Source organism: Petromyzon marinus, chromosome 62 (genome assembly GCF_048934315.1).
Source record: "Petromyzon marinus isolate PM22_M1 ecotype Great Lakes invasive population chromosome 62, UKy_Petmar_22M1.pri1.0, whole genome shotgun sequence".
Taxonomy (NCBI): domain Eukaryota; kingdom Metazoa; phylum Chordata; class Hyperoartia; order Petromyzontiformes; family Petromyzontidae; genus Petromyzon; species Petromyzon marinus.
This window is the reverse complement of record NC_133728.1, coordinates 1,176,115-1,203,150: the sequence shown is the minus strand read 5'-3', so window position 1 is coordinate 1,203,150 and position 27,036 is coordinate 1,176,115. Positions and strand designations below refer to the sequence as shown.

The 27,036-nt window shown below is 51.5% G+C and overlaps 1 protein-coding gene across 2 annotated transcripts in view; it reads left to right on the top strand.

The window, feature by feature from the left end:
* Window positions 1-26,093, top strand: part of LOC142906282 (mitochondrial import receptor subunit TOM40B-like) — a 45,844-nt gene extending 19,751 nt beyond the window's left edge. For both annotated transcript variants that reach the window (XM_076053791.1, XM_076053789.1), the window contains exon 9: window positions 209-26,093. In XM_076053791.1, the coding sequence (XP_075909906.1) occupies window positions 209-224 (16 nt within the window). In that variant the 3' untranslated portion in view covers window positions 225-26,093. The remainder of the gene's footprint in view (window positions 1-208) is intronic.
* The last annotated feature ends 943 nt before the right edge of the window (window positions 26,094-27,036 follow it).

Here is a 27,036-nt window from a genome sequence, read left to right as displayed (position 1 = left end):
GTGGTGGTTGTGGTGGTGGTTGTGGTGGTTGTGGTTGTGCCAGCGTGTGCTGACAGTAACTGTGTGGTGGTTGTGGTGGTGGTTGTGGTGGTGGTTGTGCCAGCGTGTGCTGACAGTAACTGTGTGGTGGTTGTGGTGGTGGTTGTGGTGGTGGTTGTGCCAGCGTGTGCTGACAGTAACTGGGTGGTTGTGGTGGTTGTGGTACCAGCGTGTGCCGACAGTAACTGGGTGGTTGGCGCGGTGCTGGAGAGACGGTTGAGGCCACTACCTCTCACCCTGGCGCTCGGAGCCTTCCTGAGCCACCGCCGCAGCCGCTTCCAGTGTGGCTTCAGCCTCACCGCGGGGTGACAACAACAACCACAACAACCACAACAACCACAACAACCACAGCTGCTTCCAGTGTGGCTTCAGCCTCACCGCGGGGTGACAACAACAACCACAACAACCACAACAACCACAGCCACTTCCAGTGTGGCTTCAGCCTCACCACGGGGTGACAACAATAACCACAACAACCACAACAACCACAGCCGCTTCCAGTGTGGCTTCAGCCTCACCGCGGGGTGACAACAACAACCACAACAACCACAACAACCACAGCCGCTTCCAGTGTGGCTTCAAGCCTCACCGCGGGGTGACAACAACCACAACAACCACAACAACCACAACAACCACAGCTGCTTCCAGTGCGGCTTCAGCCTCACCACGGGGTGACAACAACCACAACAACAACCACAACAACCACAACAACAATCACAACAACCACAACAACAACCACAACAACAACCACAACAACAACCACAACAACCACAACCAACTCAACCACCACAGCCGCTTCCAGTGTGGCTTCAGCCTCACCGCAAGGTGACAACCACAACAACAACCACAACAACCACAACCACAACAATCACAACCAACTCAACCACCACCAACCACAACAACCACAACAACCGCAACAACCATGACCACCGCTACCACCGCAACCACTTATCAAATCTACCACCACCAAAACCACCACCATCTACTCCGTCATCACTACCAACACCACCACCAAAACCACCACCATGTACTCCATCATCACTACCACCACCACCACCACCGTCATCACTACCAACACCACCACCAAAACCACCACCATGTACTCCGTCATCACTACCACCACCACTACCGTCATCAACGCCAGCACCTACACCGCCACAACAACCACTACCACCTCTGCCCCCATGTGGTGAATGAAGGGATGCTTGGTTCCTCTGAGTGTTTTTAGTTAAATGTAAAACGTGGGAGGTGCCAGGGACGCTCAGTGGCCGTGTCGGAGACGCAGAGCCAGCACTGCTGAGATCCTGGGTTCCACTGCGGGTTTTAGCTACAACCACACAGAGACCCATAGCCTCCCACAGAGACCCATAGACTTACACAGAGACCAATATACACACAGAGACCCATAGACTTACACAGAGACCCACAGACTCACACAGAGACCCATAGACTCACACAGAGACCCATAGCCTCCCACAGAGACCCATAGACTCACACAGAGACCCATAGACTTAGACAGAGACCAATATACACACAGAGACCCACAGACTCACACAGAGACCCATAGACTCCCACAGAGACCCATAGATTTACACAGAGACCAATATACACACAGAGACCCATAGACTTACACAGAGACCCACAGACTCACACAGAGACCCATAGACTCACACAGAGACCCATAGCCTCCCACAGAGACCCATAGACTCACACAGAGACCCATAGACTCACACAGAGACCCATAGACTTACACAGAGACCCATAGACTCACACAGAGACCCATAGACTTACACCGAGACCCATAGCCTCCCAACAGAGACCCACAGGCTCACATAGAGACCCATAGCCTCACACAGAGACCCATAGACTCACACAGAGATAGCCTCACACAGAGACCCATAGCCTCCCACAGAGACCCATAGACTCCCACAGAGACCCATAGACTCACACAGAGACCCATAGCCTCACACAGAGACCCACAGACTCACACAGAGACCCATAGCCTCACACAGAAACCCATAGACTCACACAGAGACCAATATACACACAGAGACCCATAGCCTCACACAGGGACCCATAGCCTCCCAGAGACCCATAGACTTACACAGAGACCAATATACACACAGAGACCCATAGACTCACACAGAGACCCATAGACTTACACAGAGACCAATATACACACAGAGACCCATAGACTCCCACAGAGACCCATAGCCTCCCACAGAGACCCATAGACTTACACAGAGACCCATAGACTCACACAGAGACCCATAGCCTCCCACAGAGACCCATAGACTCACACAGAGACCCATAGCCTCCCACAGAGACCCATAGCCTCCCACAGAGACCCAAAGACTCGCACAGAGACCCATAGACTCCCACAGAGACCCATAGCCTCCCACAGAGACCCATAGACTTACACAGAGACTAATATACACACAGAGACCCATAGCCTCCCACAGAGACCCATAGACTTACACAGAGACCCATAGCCTCCCACAGAGACCCATAGCCTCCCACAGAGACCCATAGCCTCCCACAGAGACCCATAGACTCAGACAGAGACCCATAGCCTCACACAGAGACCCACAGACTCACACAGAGACCCATAGCCTCACACAGAAACCCATAGCCTCACACAGAGACCCATAGACTCTCACAGAGACCCATAGACTCACACAGAGACCCATAGACTTACACAGAGACCAATATACACACAGAGACCCATAGACTCACACAGAGACCCATAGACTCACACAGACACCCATAGACTTACACAGAGACCCATAGCCTCCCACAGAGACCCACAGACTCACACCGAGACCCATAGACTCACACAGAGACCCATAGACTCACACAGAGACACATAGACTTACACAGAGACCAATATACACACAGAGACCCATAGACTTACACAGAGACCCATAGACTCACACAGAGACCCATAGACTCACACAGAGACCCATAGCCTCCCACAGAGACCCACAGACTCACACAGAGACCCATAGCCTCACACAGAGACCCATAGACTCACACAAAGACTCATAGCCTCACACAGAGACCCATAGCCTCACACAGAGACCCATAGACTTACACAGAGACCCATAGCCTCCCACAGAGACCCATAGCCTCCCACAGAGACCCATAGCCTCCCACAGAGACCCATAGACTTACACAGAGACCCATAGCCTCCCACAGAGACCCATAGCCTCCCACAGAGACCCATAGCCTCCCACAGAGACCCATAGCCTCCCACAGAGACCCATAGACTCACACAGAGACCCACAGACTCACACAGAGACCCATAGCCTCACACAGAAACCCATAGCCTCACACAGAGACCCATAGACTCTCACAGAGACCCATAGACTCACACAGAGACCCATAGACTTACACAGAGACCAATATACACACAGAGACCAATAGCCTCCCACAGAGACCCATAGACTTACACAGAGACTAAATATATACACAGAGACCCATAGCCTCCCACAGAGACCCATAGACTTACACAGAGACCCATAGCCTCCCACAGAGACCCATAGCCTCCCACAGAGACCCATAGCCTCCCACAGAGACCCATAGCCTCCCACAGAGACCCATAGACTCACACAGAGACCCATAGCCTCACACAGAGACCCACAGACTCACACAGAGACCCATAGCCTCACACAGAAACCCATAGCCTCACACAGAGACCCATAGACTCTCACAGAGACCCATACACTCCCACAGAGACCCATAGACTTACACAGAGACCAATATACACACAGAGACCCATAGCCTCACACAGAGACCCATAGACTCACACAAAGACCCATAGCCTCCCACAGAGACCCATAGACTTACACAGATACTAATATACACACAGAGACCCATAGCCTCCCACAGAGACCCATAGACTTACACAGAGACCCATAGCCTCCCACAGAGACCCATAGCCTCCCACAGAGACCCATAGCCTCCCACAGAGATCCATAGACTCACACAGAGACCCATAGCCTCACACAGAGACCCACAGACTCACACAGAGACCCATAGCCTCACACAGAAACCCATAGCCTCACACAGAGACCCATAGACTCTCACAGAGACCCATAGACTCACACAGAGACCCATAGACTTACACAGAGACCAATATACACACAGAGACCCATAGACTCACACAGAGACCCATAGACTCACGCAGACACCCATAGACTTACACAGAGACCCATAGCCTCCCACAGAGACCCACAGACTCACACAGAGACCCATAGACTCACACAGAGACCCATAGCCTCACACAGAGACCCATAGACTCGCACAGAGACCCATAGACTTACACAGAGACCCATAGCCTCCCACAGAGACCCATAGACTCACACACAGACCCATAGCCTCCCACAGAGTCCCACAGACTCACACAGAGACCCATAGCCTCACACAGAGACCCATAGACTCACACAAAGACCCATAGCCTCACACAGAGACCCATAGCCTCACACAGAGACCCATAGACTCGCACAGAGACCCATAGACTCCCACAGAGCCCCATAGCCTCCCACAGAGACCTATAGACTTACACAGAGACTAATATACACACAGAGACCCATAGCCTCCCACTGAGACCCATAGCCTCCCACAGAGACCCATAGCCTCCCACAGAGACCCATCGCCTCCCACAGAGACCCATAGCCTCCCACAGAGACCCATAGCCTCCCACAGAAACCCATAGACTCACACAGAGACCCATAGCCTCACACAGAGACCCACAGACTCACACAGAGACCCATAGCCTCACACAGAAACCCATAGCCTCACACAGAGACCCATAGACTCTCACAGAGACCCATAGACTCACACAGAGACCCATAGCCTCACACAGAGACCCATAGCCTCACACAGAGACCCATAGACTCTCACAGAGACCCATAGACTCACACAGAGACCTATAGACTTACACAGAGACCAATATACACACAGAGACCCATAGCCTCACACAGAGATCCATAGACTCACACAGACAACCATAGACTTACACAGAGACCCATAGCCTCCCACAGAGACCCACAGACTCACACAGAGACCCATAGACTCACACAGAGACCCATAGACTCACACAGAGACCCATAGACTTACACAGAGACCCATAGACTCACACAGAGACCCATAGACTCACACAGAGACCCATAGACTCACACAGAGACCCATAGACTCACACAGAGACCCATAGACTTACACAGAGACCAATATACACACAGAGACCCACAGCCTCACACAGAGACCCATAGCCTCCCACAGAGACCCATAGACTCACACAGAGACCCATAGACTCACACAGAGACCCATAGACTCACACAGAGACCCATAGACTCACACAGAGACCCATAGACTCACACAGAGACCCATAGACTCACACAGAGACCAATATACACACAGAGACCCACAGCCTCACACAGAGACCCATAGCCTCCCACAGAGACCCATAGCCTCCCACAGAGACCTATAGACTTACACAGAGACTAATATACACACAGAGACCCATAGCCTCCCACTGAGACCCATAGCCTCCCACAGAGACCCATAGCCTCCCACAGAGACCCATCGCCTCCCACAGAGACCCATAGCCTCCCACAGAGACCCATAGCCTCACACAGAGACCCATAGACTCTCACAGAGACCCATACACTCCCACAGAGACCCATAGACTTACACAGAGACCAATATACACACAGAGACCCATAGACTCACACAGAGACCCATAGACTTACACAGAGACCCATAGCCTCCCACAGAGACCCACAGACTCACACAGAGACCCATAGACTCACACAAAGACCCATAGCCTCCCACAGAGACCCATAGACTTACACAGAGACCAATATACACACAGAGACCCATAGCCTCACACAGAGACCCATAGACTCACACAAAGACCCATAGCCTCCCACAGAGACCCATAGACTTACAAAGATACTAATATAGACACAGAGACCCATAGCCTCCCACAGAGACCCATAGACTTACACAGAGACCCATAGCCTCCCACAGAGACCCATAGCCTCCCACAGAGACCCATAGCCTCCCACAGAGATCCATAGACTCACACAGAGACCCATAGCCTCACACAGAGACCCACAGACTCACACAGAGACTCATAGCCTCACACAGAGACCCATAGCCTCACACAGAGACCCATAGACTTACACAGAGACCCATAGCCTCCCACAGAGACCCATAGCCTCCCACAGAGACCCATAGCCTCCCACAGAGACCCATAGACTTACACAGAGACCCATAGCCTCCCACAGAGACCCATAGCCTCCCACAGAGACCCATAGCCTCCCACAGAGACCCATAGCCTCCCACAGAGACCCATAGACTCACACAGAGACCCACAGACTCACACAGAGACCCATAGCCTCACACAGAAACCCATAGCCTCACACAGAGACCCATAGACTCTCACAGAGACCCATAGACTCACACAGAGACCCATAGACTTACACAGAGACCAATATACACACAGAGACCAATAGCCTCCCACAGAGACCCATAGACTTACACAGAGACTAAATATATACACAGAGACCCATAGCCTCCCACAGAGACCCATAGACTTACACAGAGACCCATAGCCTCCCACAGAGACCCATAGCCTCCCACAGAGACCCATAGCCTCCCACAGAGACCCATAGCCTCCCACAGAGACCCATAGACTCACACAGAGACCCATAGCCTCACACAGAGACCCACAGACTCACACAGAGACCCATAGCCTCACACAGAAACCCATAGCCTCACACAGAGACCCATAGACTCTCACAGAGACCCATACACTCCCACAGAGACCCATAGACTTACACAGAGACCAATATACACACAGAGACCCATAGCCTCACACAGAGACCCATAGACTCACACAAAGACCCATAGCCTCCCACAGAGACCCATAGACTTACACAGATACTAATATACACACAGAGACCCATAGCCTCCCACAGAGACCCATCGACTTACACAGAGACCCATAGCCTCCCACAGAGACCCATAGCCTCCCACAGAGACCCATAGCCTCCCACAGAGATCCATAGACTCACACAGAGACCCATAGCCTCACACAGAGACCCACAGACTCACACAGAGACCCATAGCCTCACACAGAAACCCATAGCCTCACACAGAGACCCATAGACTCTCACAGAGACCCATAGACTCACACAGAGACCCATAGACTTACACAGAGACCAATATACACACAGAGACCCATAGACTCACACAGAGACCCATAGACTCACGCAGACACCCATAGACTTACACAGAGACCCATAGCCTCCCACAGAGACCCACAGACTCACACAGAGACCCATAGACTCACACAGAGACCCATAGACTTACACAGAGACCAATATACACACAGAGACCCATAGACTTACACAGAGACCCATAGCCTCCCACAGAGACCCATAGACTCACACACAGACCCATAGCCTCCCACAGAGTCCCACAGACTCACACAGAGACCCATAGCCTCACACAGAGACCCATAGACTCACACAAAGACCCATAGCCTCACACAGAGACCCATAGCCTCACACAGAGACCCATAGACTCGCACAGAGACCCATAGACTCCCACAGAGCCCCATAGCCTCCCACAGAGACCTATAGACTTACACAGAGACTAATATACACACAGAGACCCATAGCCTCCCACTGAGACCCATAGCCTCCCACAGAGACCCATAGCCTCCCACAGAGACCCATCGCCTCCCACAGAGACCCATAGCCTCCCACAGAGACCCATAGCCTCCCACAGAAACCCATAGACTCACACAGAGACCCATAGCCTCACACAGAGACCCACAGACTCACACAGAGACCCATAGCCTCACACAGAAACCCATAGCCTCACACAGAGACCCATAGACTCTCACAGAGACCCATAGACTCACACAGAGACCCATAGCCTCACACAGAGACCCATAGCCTCACACAGAGACCCATAGACTCTCACAGAGACCCATAGACTCACACAGAGACCTATAGACTTACACAGAGACCAATATACACACAGAGACCCATAGCCTCACACAGAGATCCATAGACTCACACAGACAACCATAGACTTACACAGAGACCCATAGCCTCCCACAGAGACCCACAGACTCACACAGAGACCCATAGACTCACACAGAGACCCATAGACTCACACAGAGACCCATAGACTTACACAGAGACCCATAGACTCACACAGAGACCCATAGACTCACACAGAGACCCATAGACTCACACAGAGACCCATAGACTCACACAGAGACCCATAGACTTACACAGAGACCAATATACACACAGAGACCCACAGCCTCACACAGAGACCCATAGCCTCCCACAGAGACCCATAGACTCACACAGAGACCCATAGACTCACACAGAGACCCATAGACTCACACAGAGACCCATAGACTCACACAGAGACCCATAGACTCACACAGAGACCCATAGACTCACACAGAGACCAATATACACACAGAGACCCACAGCCTCACACAGAGACCCATAGCCTCCCACAGAGACCCATAGCCTCCCACAGAGACCTATAGACTTACACAGAGACTAATATACACACAGAGACCCATAGCCTCCCACTGAGACCCATAGCCTCCCACAGAGACCCATAGCCTCCCACAGAGACCCATCGCCTCCCACAGAGACCCATAGCCTCCCACAGAGACCCATAGCCTCACACAGAGACCCATAGACTCTCACAGAGACCCATACACTCCCACAGAGACCCATAGACTTACACAGAGACCAATATACACACAGAGACCCATAGACTCACACAGAGACCCATAGACTTACACAGAGACCCATAGCCTCCCACAGAGACCCACAGACTCACACAGAGACCCATAGACTCACACAAAGACCCATAGCCTCCCACAGAGACCCATAGACTTACACAGAGACCAATATACACACAGAGACCCATAGCCTCACACAGAGACCCATAGACTCACACAAAGACCCATAGCCTCCCACAGAGACCCATAGACTTACAAAGATACTAATATAGACACAGAGACCCATAGCCTCCCACAGAGACCCATAGACTTACACAGAGACCCATAGCCTCCCACAGAGACCCATAGCCTCCCACAGAGACCCATAGCCTCCCACAGAGATCCATAGACTCACACAGAGACCCATAGCCTCACACAGAGACCCACAGACTCACACAGAGACCCATAGCCTCACACAGAAACCCATAGCCTCACACAGAGACCCATAGACTCTCACAGAGACCCATAGACTCACACAGAGACCCATAGACTTACACAGAGACCAATATACACACAGAGACCCATAGACTCACACAGAGACCCATAGACTCACGCAGACACCCATAGACTTACACAGAGACCCATAGCCTCCCACAGAGACCCACAGACTCACACAGAGACCCATAGACTCACACAGAGACCCATAGACTCACACAGAGCCCCATAGCCTCCCACAGAGACCTATAGACTTACACAGAGACTAATATACACACAGAGACCCATAGCCTCCCACTGAGACCCATAGCCTCCCACAGAGACCCATAGCCTCCCACAGAGACGCATCGCCTCCCACAGAGACCCATAGCCTCCCACAGAGACCCATAGCCTCCCACAGAGACCCATAGACTCACACAGAGACCCATAGCCTCACACAGAGACCCACAGACTCACACAGAGACCCATAGCCTCACACAGAAACCCATAGCCTCACACAGCGACCCATAGACTCTCACAGAGACCCATAGACTCACACAGAGACCCATAGCCTCACACAGAAACCCATAGCCTCACACAGAGACCCATAGACTTTCACAGAGACCCATAGACTCACACAGAGACCTATAGACTTACACAGAGACCAATATACACACAGAGACCCATAGCCTCACACAGAGATCCATAGACTCACACAGACAACCATAGACTTACACAGAGACCCATATCCTCCCACAGAGACCCACAGACTCACACAGAGACCCATAGACTCACACAGAGACCCATAGACTCACACAGAGACCCATAGACTTACACAGAGACCCATAGACTCACACAGAGACCCATAGACTCACACAGAGACCCATAGACTCACACAGAGACCCATAGACTCACACAGAGACCCATAGACTTACACAGAGACCAATATACACACAGAGACCCACAGCCTCACACAGAGACCCATAGCCTCCCACAGAGACCCATAGACTCACACAGAGACCCATAGACTCACACAGAGACCCATAGACTCACACAGAGACCCATAGACTCACACAGAGACCCATAGACTCACACAGAGACCCATAGACTCACACAGAGACCAATATACACACAGAGACCCACAGCCTCACACAGAGACCCATAGCCTCCCACAGAGACCAATAGCCTCCCACAGAGACGTATAGACTTACACAGAGACTAATATACACACAGAGACCCATAGCCTCCCACTGAGACCCATAGCCTCCCACAGAGACCCATAGCCTCCCACAGAGACCCATCGCCTCCCACAGAGACCCATAGCCTCCCACAGAGACCCATAGCCTCCCACAGAGACCCATAGACTCACACAGAGACCCATAGCCTCACACAGAGACCCACAGACTCACACAGAGACCCATAGCCTCACACAGAAACCCATAGCCTCACACAGAGACCCATAGACTCTCACAGAGACCCATAGACTCACACAGAGACCTATAGACTTACACAGAGACCAATATACACACAGAGACCCATAGCCTCACACAGAGATCCATAGACTCACACAGACAACCATAGACTTACACAGAGACCCATAGCCTCCCACAGAGACCCACAGACTCACACAGAGACCCATAGACTCACACAGAGACCCATAGACTCACACAGAGACCCATAGACTTACACAGAGACCCATAGACTCACACAGAGACCCATAGACTCACACAGAGACCCATAGACTCACACAGAGACCCATAGCCTCCCACAGAGACCCATAGACTCACACAGAGACCCATAGACTCACACAGAGACCCATATACTTACACAGAGACTCATAGCCTCTCACAGAGACCCATAGACTTACACAGAGGCCCATAGCCTCTCACAGAGACCCATAGACTTACACAGAGACCAATATACACACAGAGTACCCATAGACTCTCACAGAGACCCATAGACTTACACAGAGACCCATAGACTCACACAGAGACCCATAGACTCACACAGAGACCCATAGACTCACACAGAGACCCATAGACTCACACAGAGACCCATAGACTCACACAGAGACCAATATACACACAGAGACCCACAGCCTCACACAGAGACCCATAGCCTCCCACAGAGACCAATAGCCTCCCACAGAGACGTATAGACTTACACAGAGACTAATATACACACAGAGACCCATAGCCTCCCACTGAGACCCATAGCCTCCCACAGAGACCCATAGCCTCCCACAGAGACCCATCGCCTCCCACAGAGACCCATAGCCTCCCACAGAGACCCATAGCCTCCCACAGAGACCCATAGACTCACACAGAGACCCATAGCCTCACACAGAGACCCACAGACTCACACAGAGACCCATAGCCTCACACAGAAACCCATAGCCTCACACAGAGACCCATAGACTCTCACAGAGACCCATAGACTCACACAGAGACCTATAGACTTACACAGAGACCAATATACACACAGAGACCCATAGCCTCACACAGAGATCCATAGACTCACACAGACAACCATAGACTTACACAGAGACCCATAGCCTCCCACAGAGACCCACAGACTCACACAGAGACCCATAGACTCACACAGAGACCCATAGACTCACACAGAGACCCATAGACTTACACAGAGACCCATAGACTCACACAGAGACCCATAGACTCACACAGAGACCCATAGACTCACACAGAGACCCATAGCCTCCCACAGAGACCCATAGACTCACACAGAGACCCATAGACTCACACAGAGACCCATATACTTACACAGAGACTCATAGCCTCTCACAGAGACCCATAGACTTACACAGAGGCCCATAGCCTCTCACAGAGACCCATAGACTTACACAGAGACCAATATACACACAGAGTACCCATAGACTCTCACAGAGACCCATAGACTTACACAGAGACCCATAGACTCACACAGAGACCCATAGACTCACACAGAGACCCATAGGCTCACACAGAGACCCATAGACTCACACAGAGACCCATAGACTTACACAGAGACCAATATACACACAGAGACCCACAGCCTCACACAGAGACCCATAGCCTCCCACAGAGACCCATAGACTCACACAGAGACCCATAGATTCACACAGCGACCCATAGCCTCCCACAGAGACCCATAGACTTACACAGAGACCCATAGACTCACACAGAGACCCATAGACTCACACAGAGACCCATAGACTCAGACAGAGACCCATAGCCTCCCACAGAGACCCATAGACTCACACAGAGACCCATAGACTCACACAGAGACCCATATACTTACACAGAGACTCATAGCCTCTCACAGAGACCCATAGACTTACACAGAGGCCCATAGCCTCTCACAGAGACCCATAGACTTACACAGAGACCAATATACACACAGAGTACCCATAGACTCTCACAGAGACCCATAGACTTACACAGAGACCCATAGACTCACACAGAGACCCATAGACTCACACAGAGACCCATAGACTCACACAGAGACCCATAGACTCACACAGAGACCCATAGACTCACACAGAGACCAATATACACACAGAGACCCACAGCCTCACACAGAGACCCATAGCCTCCCACAGAGACCAATAGCCTCCCACAGAGACGTATAGACTTACACAGAGACTAATATACACACAGAGACCCATAGCCTCCCACTGAGACCCATAGCCTCCCACAGAGACCCATAGCCTCCCACAGAGACCCATCGCCTCCCACAGAGACCCATAGCCTCCCACAGAGACCCATAGCCTCCCACAGAGACCCATAGACTCACACAGAGACCCATAGCCTCACACAGAGACCCACAGACTCACACAGAGACCCATAGCCTCACACAGAAACCCATAGCCTCACACAGAGACCCATAGACTCTCACAGAGACCCATAGACTCACACAGAGACCTATAGACTTACACAGAGACCAATATACACACAGAGACCCATAGCCTCACACAGAGATCCATAGACTCACACAGACAACCATAGACTTACACAGAGACCCATAGCCTCCCACAGAGACCCACAGACTCACACAGAGACCCATAGACTCACACAGAGACCCATAGACTCACACAGAGACCCATAGACTTACACAGAGACCCATAGACTCACACAGAGACCCATAGACTCACACAGAGACCCATAGACTCACACAGAGACCCATAGCCTCCCACAGAGACCCATAGACTCACACAGAGACCCATAGACTCACACAGAGACCCCTATACTTACACAGAGACTCATAGCCTCTCACAGAGACCCATAGACTTACACAGAGGCCCATAGCCTCTCACAGAGACCCATAGACTTACACAGAGACCAATATACACACAGAGTACCCATAGACTCTCACAGAGACCCATAGACTTACACAGAGACCCATAGACTCACACAGAGACCCATAGACTCACACAGAGACCCATAGGCTCACACAGAGACCCATAGACTCACACAGAGACCCATAGACTTACACAGAGACCAATATACACACAGAGACCCACAGCCTCACACAGAGACCCATAGCCTCCCACAGAGACCCATAGACTCACACAGAGACCCATAGATTCACACAGCGACCCATAGCCTCCCACAGAGACCCATAGACTTACACAGAGACCAATATACACACAGAGACCCATAGCCTCACACAGAGACCCATAGACTCACACAAAGACCCATAGCCTCCCACAGAGACCCATAGACTTACACAGATACTAATATACACACAGAGACCCATAGCCTCCCACAGAGACCCATAGACTTACACAGAGACCCATAGCCTCCCACAGAGACCCATAGCCTCCCACAGAGACCCATAGCCTCCCACAGAGATCCATAGACTCACACAGAGACCCATAGCCTCACACAGAGACCCACAGACTCACACAGAGACCCATAGCCTCACACAGAAACCCATAGCCTCACACAGAGACCCATAGACTCTCACAGAGACCCATAGACTCACACAGAGACCCATAGACTTACACAGAGACCAATATACACACAGAGACCCATAGACTCACACAGAGACCCATAGACTCACGCAGACACCCATAGACTTACACAGAGACCCATAGCCTCCCACAGAGACCCACAGACTCACACAGAGACCCATAGACTCACACAGAGACCCATAGACTCACACAGAGCCCCATAGCCTCCCACAGAGACCTATAGACTTACACAGAGACTAATATACACACAGAGACCCATAGCCTCCCACTGAGACCCATAGCCTCCCACAGAGACCCATAGCCTCCCACAGAGACCCATCGCCTCCCACAGAGACCCATAGCCTCCCACAGAGACCCATAGCCTCCCACAGAGACCCATAGACTCACACAGAGACCCATAGCCTCACACAGAGACCCACAGACTCACACAGAGACCCATAGCCTCACACAGAAACCCATAGCCTCACACAGAGACCCATAGACTCTCACAGAGACCCATAGACTCACACAGAGACCCATAGCCTCACACAGAAACCCATAGCCTCACACAGAGACCCATAGACTCTCACAGAGACCCATAGACTCACACAGAGACCTATAGACTTACACAGAGACCAATATACACACAGAGACCCATAGCCTCACACAGAGACCCATAGACTCACACAGAGACCCATAGACTTACACAGAGACCCATAGACTCACACAGAGACCCATAGACTCACACAGAGACCCATAGACTCACACAGAGACCCATAGCCTCCCACAGAGACCCATAGACTCACACAGAGACCCATAGACTCACACAGAGACCCCTATACTTACACAGAGACTCATAGCCTCTCACAGAGACCCATAGACTTACACAGAGGCCCATAGCCTCTCACAGAGACCCATAGACTTACACAGAGACCAATATACACACAGAGTACCCATAGACTCTCACAGAGACCCATAGACTTACACAGAGACCCATAGACTCACACAGAGACCCATAGACTCACACAGAGACCCATAGGCTCACACAGAGACCCATAGACTCACACAGAGACCCATAGACTTACACAGAGACCAATATACACACAGAGACCCACAGCCTCACACAGAGACCCATAGCCTCCCACAGAGACCCATAGACTCACACAGAGACCCATAGATTCACACAGCGACCCATAGCCTCCCACAGAGACCCATAGACTTACACAGAGACCAATATACACACAGAGACCCATAGCCTCACACAGAGACCCATAGACTCACACAAAGACCCATAGCCTCCCACAGAGACCCATAGACTTACACAGATACTAATATACACACAGAGACCCATAGCCTCCCACAGAGACCCATAGACTTACACAGAGACCCATAGCCTCCCACAGAGACCCATAGCCTCCCACAGAGACCCATAGCCTCCCACAGAGATCCATAGACTCACACAGAGACCCATAGCCTCACACAGAGACCCACAGACTCACACAGAGACCCATAGCCTCACACAGAAACCCATAGCCTCACACAGAGACCCATAGACTCTCACAGAGACCCATAGACTCACACAGAGACCCATAGACTTACACAGAGACCAATATACACACAGAGACCCATAGACTCACACAGAGACCCATAGACTCACGCAGACACCCATAGACTTACACAGAGACCCATAGCCTCCCACAGAGACCCACAGACTCACACAGAGACCCATAGACTCACACAGAGACCCATAGACTCACACAGAGCCCCATAGCCTCCCACAGAGACCTATAGACTTACACAGAGACTAATATACACACAGAGACCCATAGCCTCCCACTGAGACCCATAGCCTCCCACAGAGACCCATAGCCTCCCACAGAGACCCATCGCCTCCCACAGAGACCCATAGCCTCCCACAGAGACCCATAGCCTCCCACAGAGACCCATAGACTCACACAGAGACCCATAGACTCACACAGAGACCCATAGACTCACACAGAGACCCATAGACTTACACAGAGACCCATAGACTCACACAGAGACCCATAGACTCACACAGAGACCCATAGACTCACACAGAGACCCATAGCCTCCCACAGAGACCCATAGACTCACACAGAGACCCATAGACTCACACAGAGACCCCTATACTTACACAGAGACTCATAGCCTCTCACAGAGACCCATAGACTTACACAGAGGCCCATAGCCTCTCACAGAGACCCATAGACTTACACAGAGACCAATATACACACAGAGTACCCATAGACTCTCACAGAGACCCATAGACTTACACAGAGACCCATAGACTCACACAGAGACCCATAGACTCACACAGAGACCCATAGGCTCACACAGAGACCCATAGACTCACACAGAGACCCATAGACTTACACAGAGACCAATATACACACAGAGACCCACAGCCTCACACAGAGACCCATAGCCTCCCACAGAGACCCATAGACTCACACAGAGACCCATAGATTCACACAGCGACCCATAGCCTCCCACAGAGACCCATAGACTTACACAGAGACCAATATACACACAGAGACCCATAGCCTCACACAGAGACCCATAGACTCACACAAAGACCCATAGCCTCCCACAGAGACCCATAGACTTACACAGATACTAATATACACACAGAGACCCATAGCCTCCCACAGAGACCCATAGACTTACACAGAGACCCATAGCCTCCCACAGAGACCCATAGCCTCCCACAGAGACCCATAGCCTCCCACAGAGATCCATAGACTCACACAGAGACCCATAGCCTCACACAGAGACCCACAGACTCACACAGAGACCCATAGCCTCACACAGAAACCCATAGCCTCACACAGAGACCCATAGACTCTCACAGAGACCCATAGACTCACACAGAGACCCATAGACTTACACAGAGACCAATATACACACAGAGACCCATAGACTCACACAGAGACCCATAGACTCACGCAGACACCCATAGACTTACACAGAGACCCATAGCCTCCCACAGAGACCCACAGACTCACACAGAGACCCATAGACTCACACAGAGACCCATAGACTCACACAGAGCCCCATAGCCTCCCACAGAGACCTATAGACTTACACAGAGACTAATATACACACAGAGACCCATAGCCTCCCACTGAGACCCATAGCCTCCCACAGAGACCCATAGCCTCCCACAGAGACCCATCGCCTCCCACAGAGACCCATAGCCTCCCACAGAGACCCATAGCCTCCCACAGAGACCCATAGACTCACACAGAGACCCATAGCCTCACACAGAGACCCACAGACTCACACAGAGACCCATAGCCTCACACAGAAACCCATAGCCTCACACAGAGACCCATAGACTCTCACAGAGACCCATAGACTCACACAGAGACCCATAGCCTCACACAGAAACCCATAGCCTCACACAGAGACCCATAGACTCTCACAGAGACCCATAGACTCACACAGAGACCTATAGACTTACACAGAGACCAATATACACACAGAGACCCATAGCCTCACACAGAGACCCATAGACTCACACAGAGACCCATAGACTTACACAGAGACCCATAGACTCACACAGAGACCCATAGACTCACACAGAGACCCATAGACTCACACAGAGACCCATAGCCTCCCACAGAGACCCATAGACTCACACAGAGACCCATAGACTCACACAGAGACCCCTATACTTACACAGAGACTCATAGCCTCTCACAGAGACCCATAGACTTACACAGAGGCCCATAGCCTCTCACAGAGACCCATAGACTTACACAGAGACCAATATACACACAGAGTACCCATAGACTCTCACAGAGACCCATAGACTTACACAGAGACCCATAGACTCACACAGAGACCCATAGACTCACACAGAGACCCATAGGCTCACACAGAGACCCATAGACTCACACAGAGACCCATAGACTTACACAGAGACCAATATACACACAGAGACCCACAGCCTCACACAGAGACCCATAGCCTCCCACAGAGACCCATAGACTCACACAGAGACCCATAGATTCACACAGCGACCCATAGCCTCCCACAGAGACCCATAGACTTACACAGAGACCAATATACACACAGAGACCCATAGCCTCACACAGAGACCCATAGACTCACACAAAGACCCATAGCCTCCCACAGAGACCCATAGACTTACACAGATACTAATATACACACAGAGACCCATAGCCTCCCACAGAGACCCATAGACTTACACAGAGACCCATAGCCTCCCACAGAGACCCATAGCCTCCCACAGAGACCCATAGCCTCCCACAGAGATCCATAGACTCACACAGAGACCCATAGCCTCACACAGAGACCCACAGACTCACACAGAGACCCATAGCCTCACACAGAAACCCATAGCCTCACACAGAGACCCATAGACTCTCACAGAGACCCATAGACTCACACAGAGACCCATAGACTTACACAGAGACCAATATACACACAGAGACCCATAGACTCACACAGAGACCCATAGACTCACGCAGACACCCATAGACTTACACAGAGACCCATAGCCTCCCACAGAGACCCACAGACTCACACAGAGACCCATAGACTCACACAGAGACCCATAGACTCACACAGAGCCCCATAGCCTCCCACAGAGACCTATAGACTTACACAGAGACTAATATACACACAGAGACCCATAGCCTCCCACTGAGACCCATAGCCTCCCACAGAGACCCATAGCCTCCCACAGAGACCCATCGCCTCCCACAGAGACCCATAGCCTCCCACAGAGACCCATAGCCTCCCACAGAGACCCATAGACTCACACAGAGACCCATAGCCTCACACAGAGACCCACAGACTCACACAGAGACCCATAGCCTCACACAGAAACCCATAGCCTCACACAGAGACCCATAGACTCTCACAGAGACCCATAGACTCACACAGAGACCCATAGCCTCACACAGAAACCCATAGCCTCACACAGAGACCCATAGACTCTCACAGAGACCCATAGACTCACACAGAGACCTATAGACTTACACAGAGACCAATATACACACAGAGACCCATAGCCTCACACAGAGATCCATAGACTCACACAGACAACCATAGACTTACACAGAGACCCATAGCCTCCCACAGAGACCCACAGACTCACACAGAGACCCATAGACTCACACAGAGACCCATAGACTCACACAGAGACCCATAGACTTACACAGAGACCCATAGACTCACACAGAGACCCATAGACTCACACAGAGACCCATAGACTCACACAGAGACCCATAGACTCACACAGAGACCCATAGACTTACACAGAGACCAATATACACACAGAGACCCACAGCCTCACACAGAGACCCATAGCCTCCCACAGAGACCCATAGACTCACACAGAGACCCATAGACTCACACAGAGACCCATAGACTCACACAGAGACCCATAGACTCACACAGAGACCCATAGACTCACACAGAGACCCATAGACTCACACAGAGACCAATATACACACAGAGACCCACAGCCTCACACAGAGACCCATAGCCTCCCACAGAGACCCATAGCCTCCCACAGAGACGTATAGACTTACACAGAGACTAATATACACACAGAGACCCATAGCCTCCCACTGAGACCCATAGCCTCCCACAGAGACCCATAGCCTCCCACAGAGACCCATCGCCTCCCACAGAGACCCATAGCCTCCCACAGAGACCCATAGCCTCCCACAGAGACCCATAGACTCACACAGAGACCCATAGCCTCACACAGAGACCCACAGACTCACACAGAGACCCATAGCCTCACACAGAAACCCATAGCCTCACACAGAGACCCATAGACTCTCACAGAGACCCATAGACTCACACAGAGACCTATAGACTTACACAGAGACCAATATACACACAGAGACCCACAGACTCACACAGAGACCCATAGCCTCACACAGACAACCATAGACTTACACAGAGACCCATAGCCTCCCACAGAGACCCACAGACTCACACAGAGACCCATAGACTCACACAGAGACCCATAGACTCACACAGAGACCCATAGACTTACACAGAGACCCATAGACTCACACAGAGACCCATAGACTCACACAGAGACCCATAGACTCACACAGAGACCCATAGCCTCCCACAGAGACCCATAGACTCACACAGAGACCCATAGACTCACACAGAGACCCATATACTTACACAGAGACTCATAGCCTCTCACAGAGACCCATAGACTTACACAGAGGCCCATAGCCTCTCACAGAGACCCATAGACTTACACAGAGACCAATATACACACAGAGTACCCATAGACTCTCACAGAGACCCATAGACTTACACAGAGACCCATAGACTCACACAGAGACCCATAGACTCACACAGAGACCCATAGGCTCACACAGAGACCCATAGACTCACACAGAGACCCATAGACTTACACAGAGACCAATATACACACAGAGACCCACAGCCTCACACAGAGACCCATAGCCTCCCACAGAGACCCATAGACTCACACAGAGACCCATAGATTCACACAGCGACCCATAGCCTCCCACAGAGACCCATAGACTCACACAGAGACCCATAGACTCACACAGAGACCCATAGACTTACACAGAGACTCATAGCCCCTCACAGAGACCCATAGACTTACACAGAGTCCCATAGCCTCTCACAGAGACCCATAGACTTACACAGAGACCAATATACACACAGAGTACCCATAGACTCTCACAGAGACCCATAGACTTACACAGAGACCCATAGACTCACACAGAGACCCATAGACTCTCACAGAGACCCATAGACTTACACAGAGACAAATATACACACAGAGACCCATAGCCTCTCACAGAGATCCATAGACTTACACAGAGACCCATAGACTTACACAGAGACAAATATACACACAGAGACCCATAGAATCTCACAGAGACCCATAGCCTCTCACAGAGACCCATAGACTTAAACAGAGACCAATATACACACAGAGACCCATAGACTTACACATAGACCAATATACACACAGAGACCCATAGACTCTCACAGAGACCCATAGACTTACACAGAGACCAATATACACACAGAGACCCATAGACTCTCACAGAGACCCATAGATTTATACAAAGACCTATATACACACAGACCCATAGCCTCTCACAGAGACCCATAGACTCACACAGAGACCAATATACACACAGAAACCCATAGACTCTCACAGAGACCCATATACTTACACAGAGACCCATAGACTCTCACAGAGACCCATAGACTTACACATAGACCTATATACACACAGAGACCCATAGACTCACACAGACCAATATACACACAGAGACCCATAGACTCTCACAGAGAGCCATAGACTTACACAGAGACCTATATACACACAGAGACCCATAGACTCTCACAGAGACCCATAAACTTACACAGAGACTTATATACACACAGAGACCCACAGACTCACACAGACCAATATACACACAGATACCCATAGACTCTCACAGAGAGCCATATACTTACACAGAGACCTATATACACACAGAGACCCATAGACTCCCACAGAGACCCATAGACTTACACAGAGACCTATATACACACAGAGTACCCATAGACTCTCACAGAGACCCATAGACTTACACAGAGACCCATAGACTCACACAGAGACCCATAGACTCTCACAGAGACCCATAGACTTACACAGAGACAAATATACACACAGAGACCCATAGCCTCTCACAGAGATCCATAGACTTACACAGAGACCCATAGACTTACACAGAGACAAATATACACACAGAGACCCATAGAATCTCACAGAGACCCATAGCCTCTCACAGAGACCCATAGACTTAAACAGAGACCAATATACACACAGAGACCCATAGACTTACACATAGACCAATATACACACAGAGACCCATAGACTCTCACAGAGACCCATAGACTTACACAGAGACCAATATACACACAGAGACCCATAGACTCTCACAGAGACCCATAGATTTATACAAAGACCTATATACACACAGACCCATAGCCTCTCACAGAGACCCATAGACTTACACACAGACCAATATACACACAGAGACCCATAGACTCACACAGAGACCAATATACACACAGAACCCCATAGACTCTCACAGAGACCCATATACTTACACAGAGACCCATAGACTCTCACAGAGACCCATAGACTTACACATAGACCTATATACACACAGAGACCCATAGACTCACACAGACCAATATACACACAGAGACCCATAGACTCTCACAGAGAGCCATAGACTTACACAGAGACCTATATACACACAGAGACCCATAGACTCTCACAGAGACCCATAGACTTACACAGAGACTTATATACACACAGAGACCCACAGACTCACACAGACCAATATACACACAGATACCCATAGACTCTCACAGAGAGCCATATACTTACACAGAGACCTATATACACACAGAGACCCATAGACTCCCACAGAGACCCATAGACTTACACAGAGACCTATATACACACAGAGACCCATAGACTCACACAGAGACCCATAGACTTACACAGAGACCAATATACACACAGAGACCCATAGACTCACACAGAGACCCATAGACTTACACAGAGACCAATATACACACAGAGACCCATAGACTCTCACAGAGGCTCATACATACAGAGGCCCATAGACTCACACGGAGAACCAAAGACTCACACCTCTGAGATCCCCTTCACACAGAGACCCAGAGACTTACACAGAAACCCATGAAGTCCCGTAGACTGAGTTGATGGTCTCAGCCTGGTCACCAATGACTGCACAAACAAAACGCGTCTGGCACACATTTTGGAGTTGACGTGACCGGTTTGACCGTCACGTGCCGAGCATTACTCCCATAGGGACAGAGTGGGCACTTGAAGGAGAAGGGGTCTCAGCAGTAGCTCTGTGATATCCACTTCCGTGGGTTCCGCTCTGTGTTAACCAGAGAGTCACTTGAAGGAGAAGGGGTCTCAGCAGTAGCTCTGTGATGTCCACTTCCATGGGTTCCGTTCTGAGTGGACCAGGGAGTCACTTGAAGGAGAAGGGGTCTCAGCAGTAGCTCTGTGATGTCCACTTCCATGGGTTCCGTTCTGTGTGGACCAGGGAGTCACATGAAGGAGAAGGGGTCTCAGCAGTAGCTCTGTGATGTCCACTTCCGTGGGTTCTGTTCTGTGTGGACCAGGGAGTCACTTGAAGGAGAAGGGGTCTCAGCAGTAGCTCTGTGATGTCCACTTCCGTGGGTTCCGTTCTGTGTTAACCAGAGTCACTTGAAGGAGAAGGGGTCTCAGCAGTAGCACTGTGATGTCCACTTTCATGGGCCATTGAAGGCAGCTTCAGGCTGCCTCCTTCAAACACCTTGCGGCTGTTCGCCCGCCCCTTCGCAACCACTTACTCTGAACATTAACATAATTTATCACCCATTACGCGGCGGATTCATACCCCATTGGGTGTGCTGGTAATTAACATTTGATCAATTATTCGACCCAACTTTAACATAATTTATCATTCGTTCTTACGCGGATTCATCGCCCGTTGGCTGCTCAAAACATTAACATAATGTGTCACTCATGCTGCCCAGTACATTAACATAATTCATCACCCATTGGCTGCCCTGCACATTAACATAATTTATCCTTCGTTTTCCCGCTTCCACCGTCCCGGGATGAGATCGCTCGCTCTGCCTACCGTTTCCCGCGCATGCGTGCGTCTGTGTGTGTGTCTGTCTGTGTCTGTCTCTTTTGTTCGGCCGGATTGAGGGGGCTAAGCGGGCGCGGCACGGGCTAGAGAGGAGATGGAGTGATGTGGTACAGGAGGACGTGGAGCTGAGTGGACTTGCCGATGACTGGTACCAGCGGTGTCAGGATCGGCCTCTGTGGAGGAGGCTCGTGAAGGATGCTACTGGGCAGTTGGAGGTAGTCGCCCTCCAACAACAACGGAGGGCGGAGGAGCGACGCTCACAACAACGAGCGGAGCGCCGGGTGGCTAAAGCACAGCAGGTTGGCACAGTAGGGGGCACAGGTGGTGCATCAGCCAGTCATCTCAGTCAGTCGACCCGTGGCACCTGGGTCTGCCCCGTGACCTCCTGCCAGCGGGCGTTCGACACTTCACGTGGCCTCAGGGTGCACATAGCCTGGCACAAGCGTCGTGGTGACGTCACCGCCACTTAGTGGCGAATGGCGGTTGTTGTTGTGTCTCTGTGTGTATCTGTGTCTGTGTGAGTGTCTGTGTGTGTGTCTGTGTCTCTGTGTGTATATGTGTGTGTATCTGTGTGTCTGTGTGTGGGGAGAGTGGAGAGTTTCCCATACCTGGGCAGTGTGCTTATGACCGGCTCCAGTTTAACAGCAGAGGTCTCACTCCGAATCAGTCGAGCGGCATTATCTTTTTATCGGTTGCGTAACGCTGTGTGGAAGCTACCTGGTCTGTCGCTCCGCACTAAGCTTCAGGTCTTCTCGGCCACGGTCATTCCCTCCCTTCTCTACGCTTGCGAAACGTGGACCCCCCTAATGGGACATCTTCGCCGGTTAGAAACATTTAGGCTAGCCTGCCTACGATCCATCCTGTGTTTAACCAAGCTGGATTGTGTGAGGTGCTCACAAATCTTTGAAAGATCTGGGCAAAGTCCTATCGGTGAGCTCCTCCGGCGGGCAAGGCTGCGTTGGCTGGGTCATGTAGTCCGCATGCCCAGCCACCGCATGCCGAAACAGCTTTTGTTTGGCCGGATCGAGGGGGCTAAACGGGCGCGGCACGGGCTAGAGAAGAGATGGAGTGATGTGGTACAGGAGCATGTGGAGCTGAGTGGACTTGCCGATGACGGGTACCAGCGGTGTCAAGATCGGCCTCTGTGGAGGAGGCTCGTGAAGGACGCTACTGGGCAGTTGGAGGCAGTCGCCCTCCAACAACAACGGAGGGCGGAGGAGCGACGCTCAGAACAACGAGCGGAGCGCCGGGTGGCTAAAGCACAGCAGGTTGGCACAGTAGGGGGCACAGGTGGTGCATCAGCCAGTCATCTCAGTCATCTCAGTCGACCCGTGGCACCTGGGTCTGCCTCGTGACCTGCCAGCGGGCGTTCGACACTTCACGTGGCCTCAAGGTGCACATGGCCTGGCACAAGCGTCGTGGTGACGTCACCGCCACTTAGTGGCGAATGGCGGTTGTTGTTGTGGTGTGTGTGGGTGTGTGTCTCTGTGTCTCGAGGGGAGCGGTGGCGCTGTGGTTAAGGCACCGCGCCACGAACCCGGCGATCCGAGTGAGATTTTCGCTCACGACCAAAACACACAGTGCCGAATATTCAAACCGGTCCTGGGCTTCCCCCAGGTCGACTCAGCCTTAAATGAGTACCTGGTGCGGTGTTATTGCAAACATCGTCACTGGGGGAGACAAAGGTGGCCGGGCGTGGTGCCGGCCACCCACCCCCTCGTGTGCTATGCCTGCCTTAATAGATGCTCGCTAACAGCACTCGCCCCGACAGTCTGTGTAGGCTATACGGGGGTGCAGGGGTGAGCGCTGCAACCCCAGCGCCATCCCCCAGTTCGATTCACGAAGAACAGTGACAATTATCGAAAACCGAGCCCTCCCCTAGGGTCAACTCAGCCTTAAATGAGCATCTGGTTCAGCGTACAATCGTTGGAACTGTGGAGACAAAGGCGGTCCCGGTGACTGCTGCGTTGTCCCCCTGGGTGATGACTTGTGGACGGTTTTTTCTTCCCGATCCGTTCTTCCTCGTGGTGGTGTTGTTGTTGCTGGGGTTTTTTTCCGAGCGGCGCCGAGATATTTGTAAAAGTCGTTTTGAAATAAAATAACCACGCGACCAAACAACAAATCCGCCCCTCGCGTTGCGAAACGAGGCGTCCCTGACGCTGCCGCAGGTGCGGATCTGACACTCCCTCAGCCACCGGGGGAAATTTCAACTGCGTGTGATTTACCAACCCTCGCTACTGCTGCTACTGCTGCTGCCTCCACATCGCTGGGTTGCAGGCAGCCACCTGCAGCAGCAGCGGAGTCGCCAGATTTGTGTCATCAGACCCTCCGCCACCCAACCACAGCCAAAGGAATTAAATTGACACGTGGTGTACGGGAGATTCACACGCGCCAGGCCCACTTCCGGTGTTGTGATTCCGATTTCCGGTGTTGCTATTCCGACTTTCGATGTTGCGATTCCGACTTCCGGTTTTGTGATTCTGACTTCCGGTGCTGTGCACCCAATTTCTGGTGTTATTTACGACTTCCGGTGTAGTTCTCCCTGAAGTCGTTCGACGCAGTTTCGAGTGAAACTTCGCGACATTGCTGCTAAATCCGACTGAGGATGATTCAACTCACCAGTGGATGGGTGAGTGAGAGGGTGAGTGGGTGGGTGAATAAGGTGAGTGGGTGGGTCAATGAGTGAGGTGCTGAATGAGGTGAGTGGGTGGGTGAATGAGGTGCTGAATGAGGTGAGTGGGTGGGTGAGTGGGAGGTTAAGTCAGAAGGTGAGTGGGTGAATGAGTGAGGTGCTGAATGAGGTGGGTGGGTGGGTGAGTGAGAGTGGGTGGATGGGTGAGAGGCTGAGTGAATGGGTGAGTGTGAGGTTGAGTAAGAGTGAGTGGGTGAGAGGCTGAGTGAGAAAGGTTATTGGGTCAGAGGCTGAGTGATAAGGTGAGTCGGTGAGTTGGATGAGAGGCTGAGTGAGATGGTGGGTGGATGAGTGAGAAGGTGAGTGGGTGGGTGAATGAGTGAGGTGCTGAATGAGGTGAGTGGGTGAATGAGTGAGGTGCTGAATAAGGTGA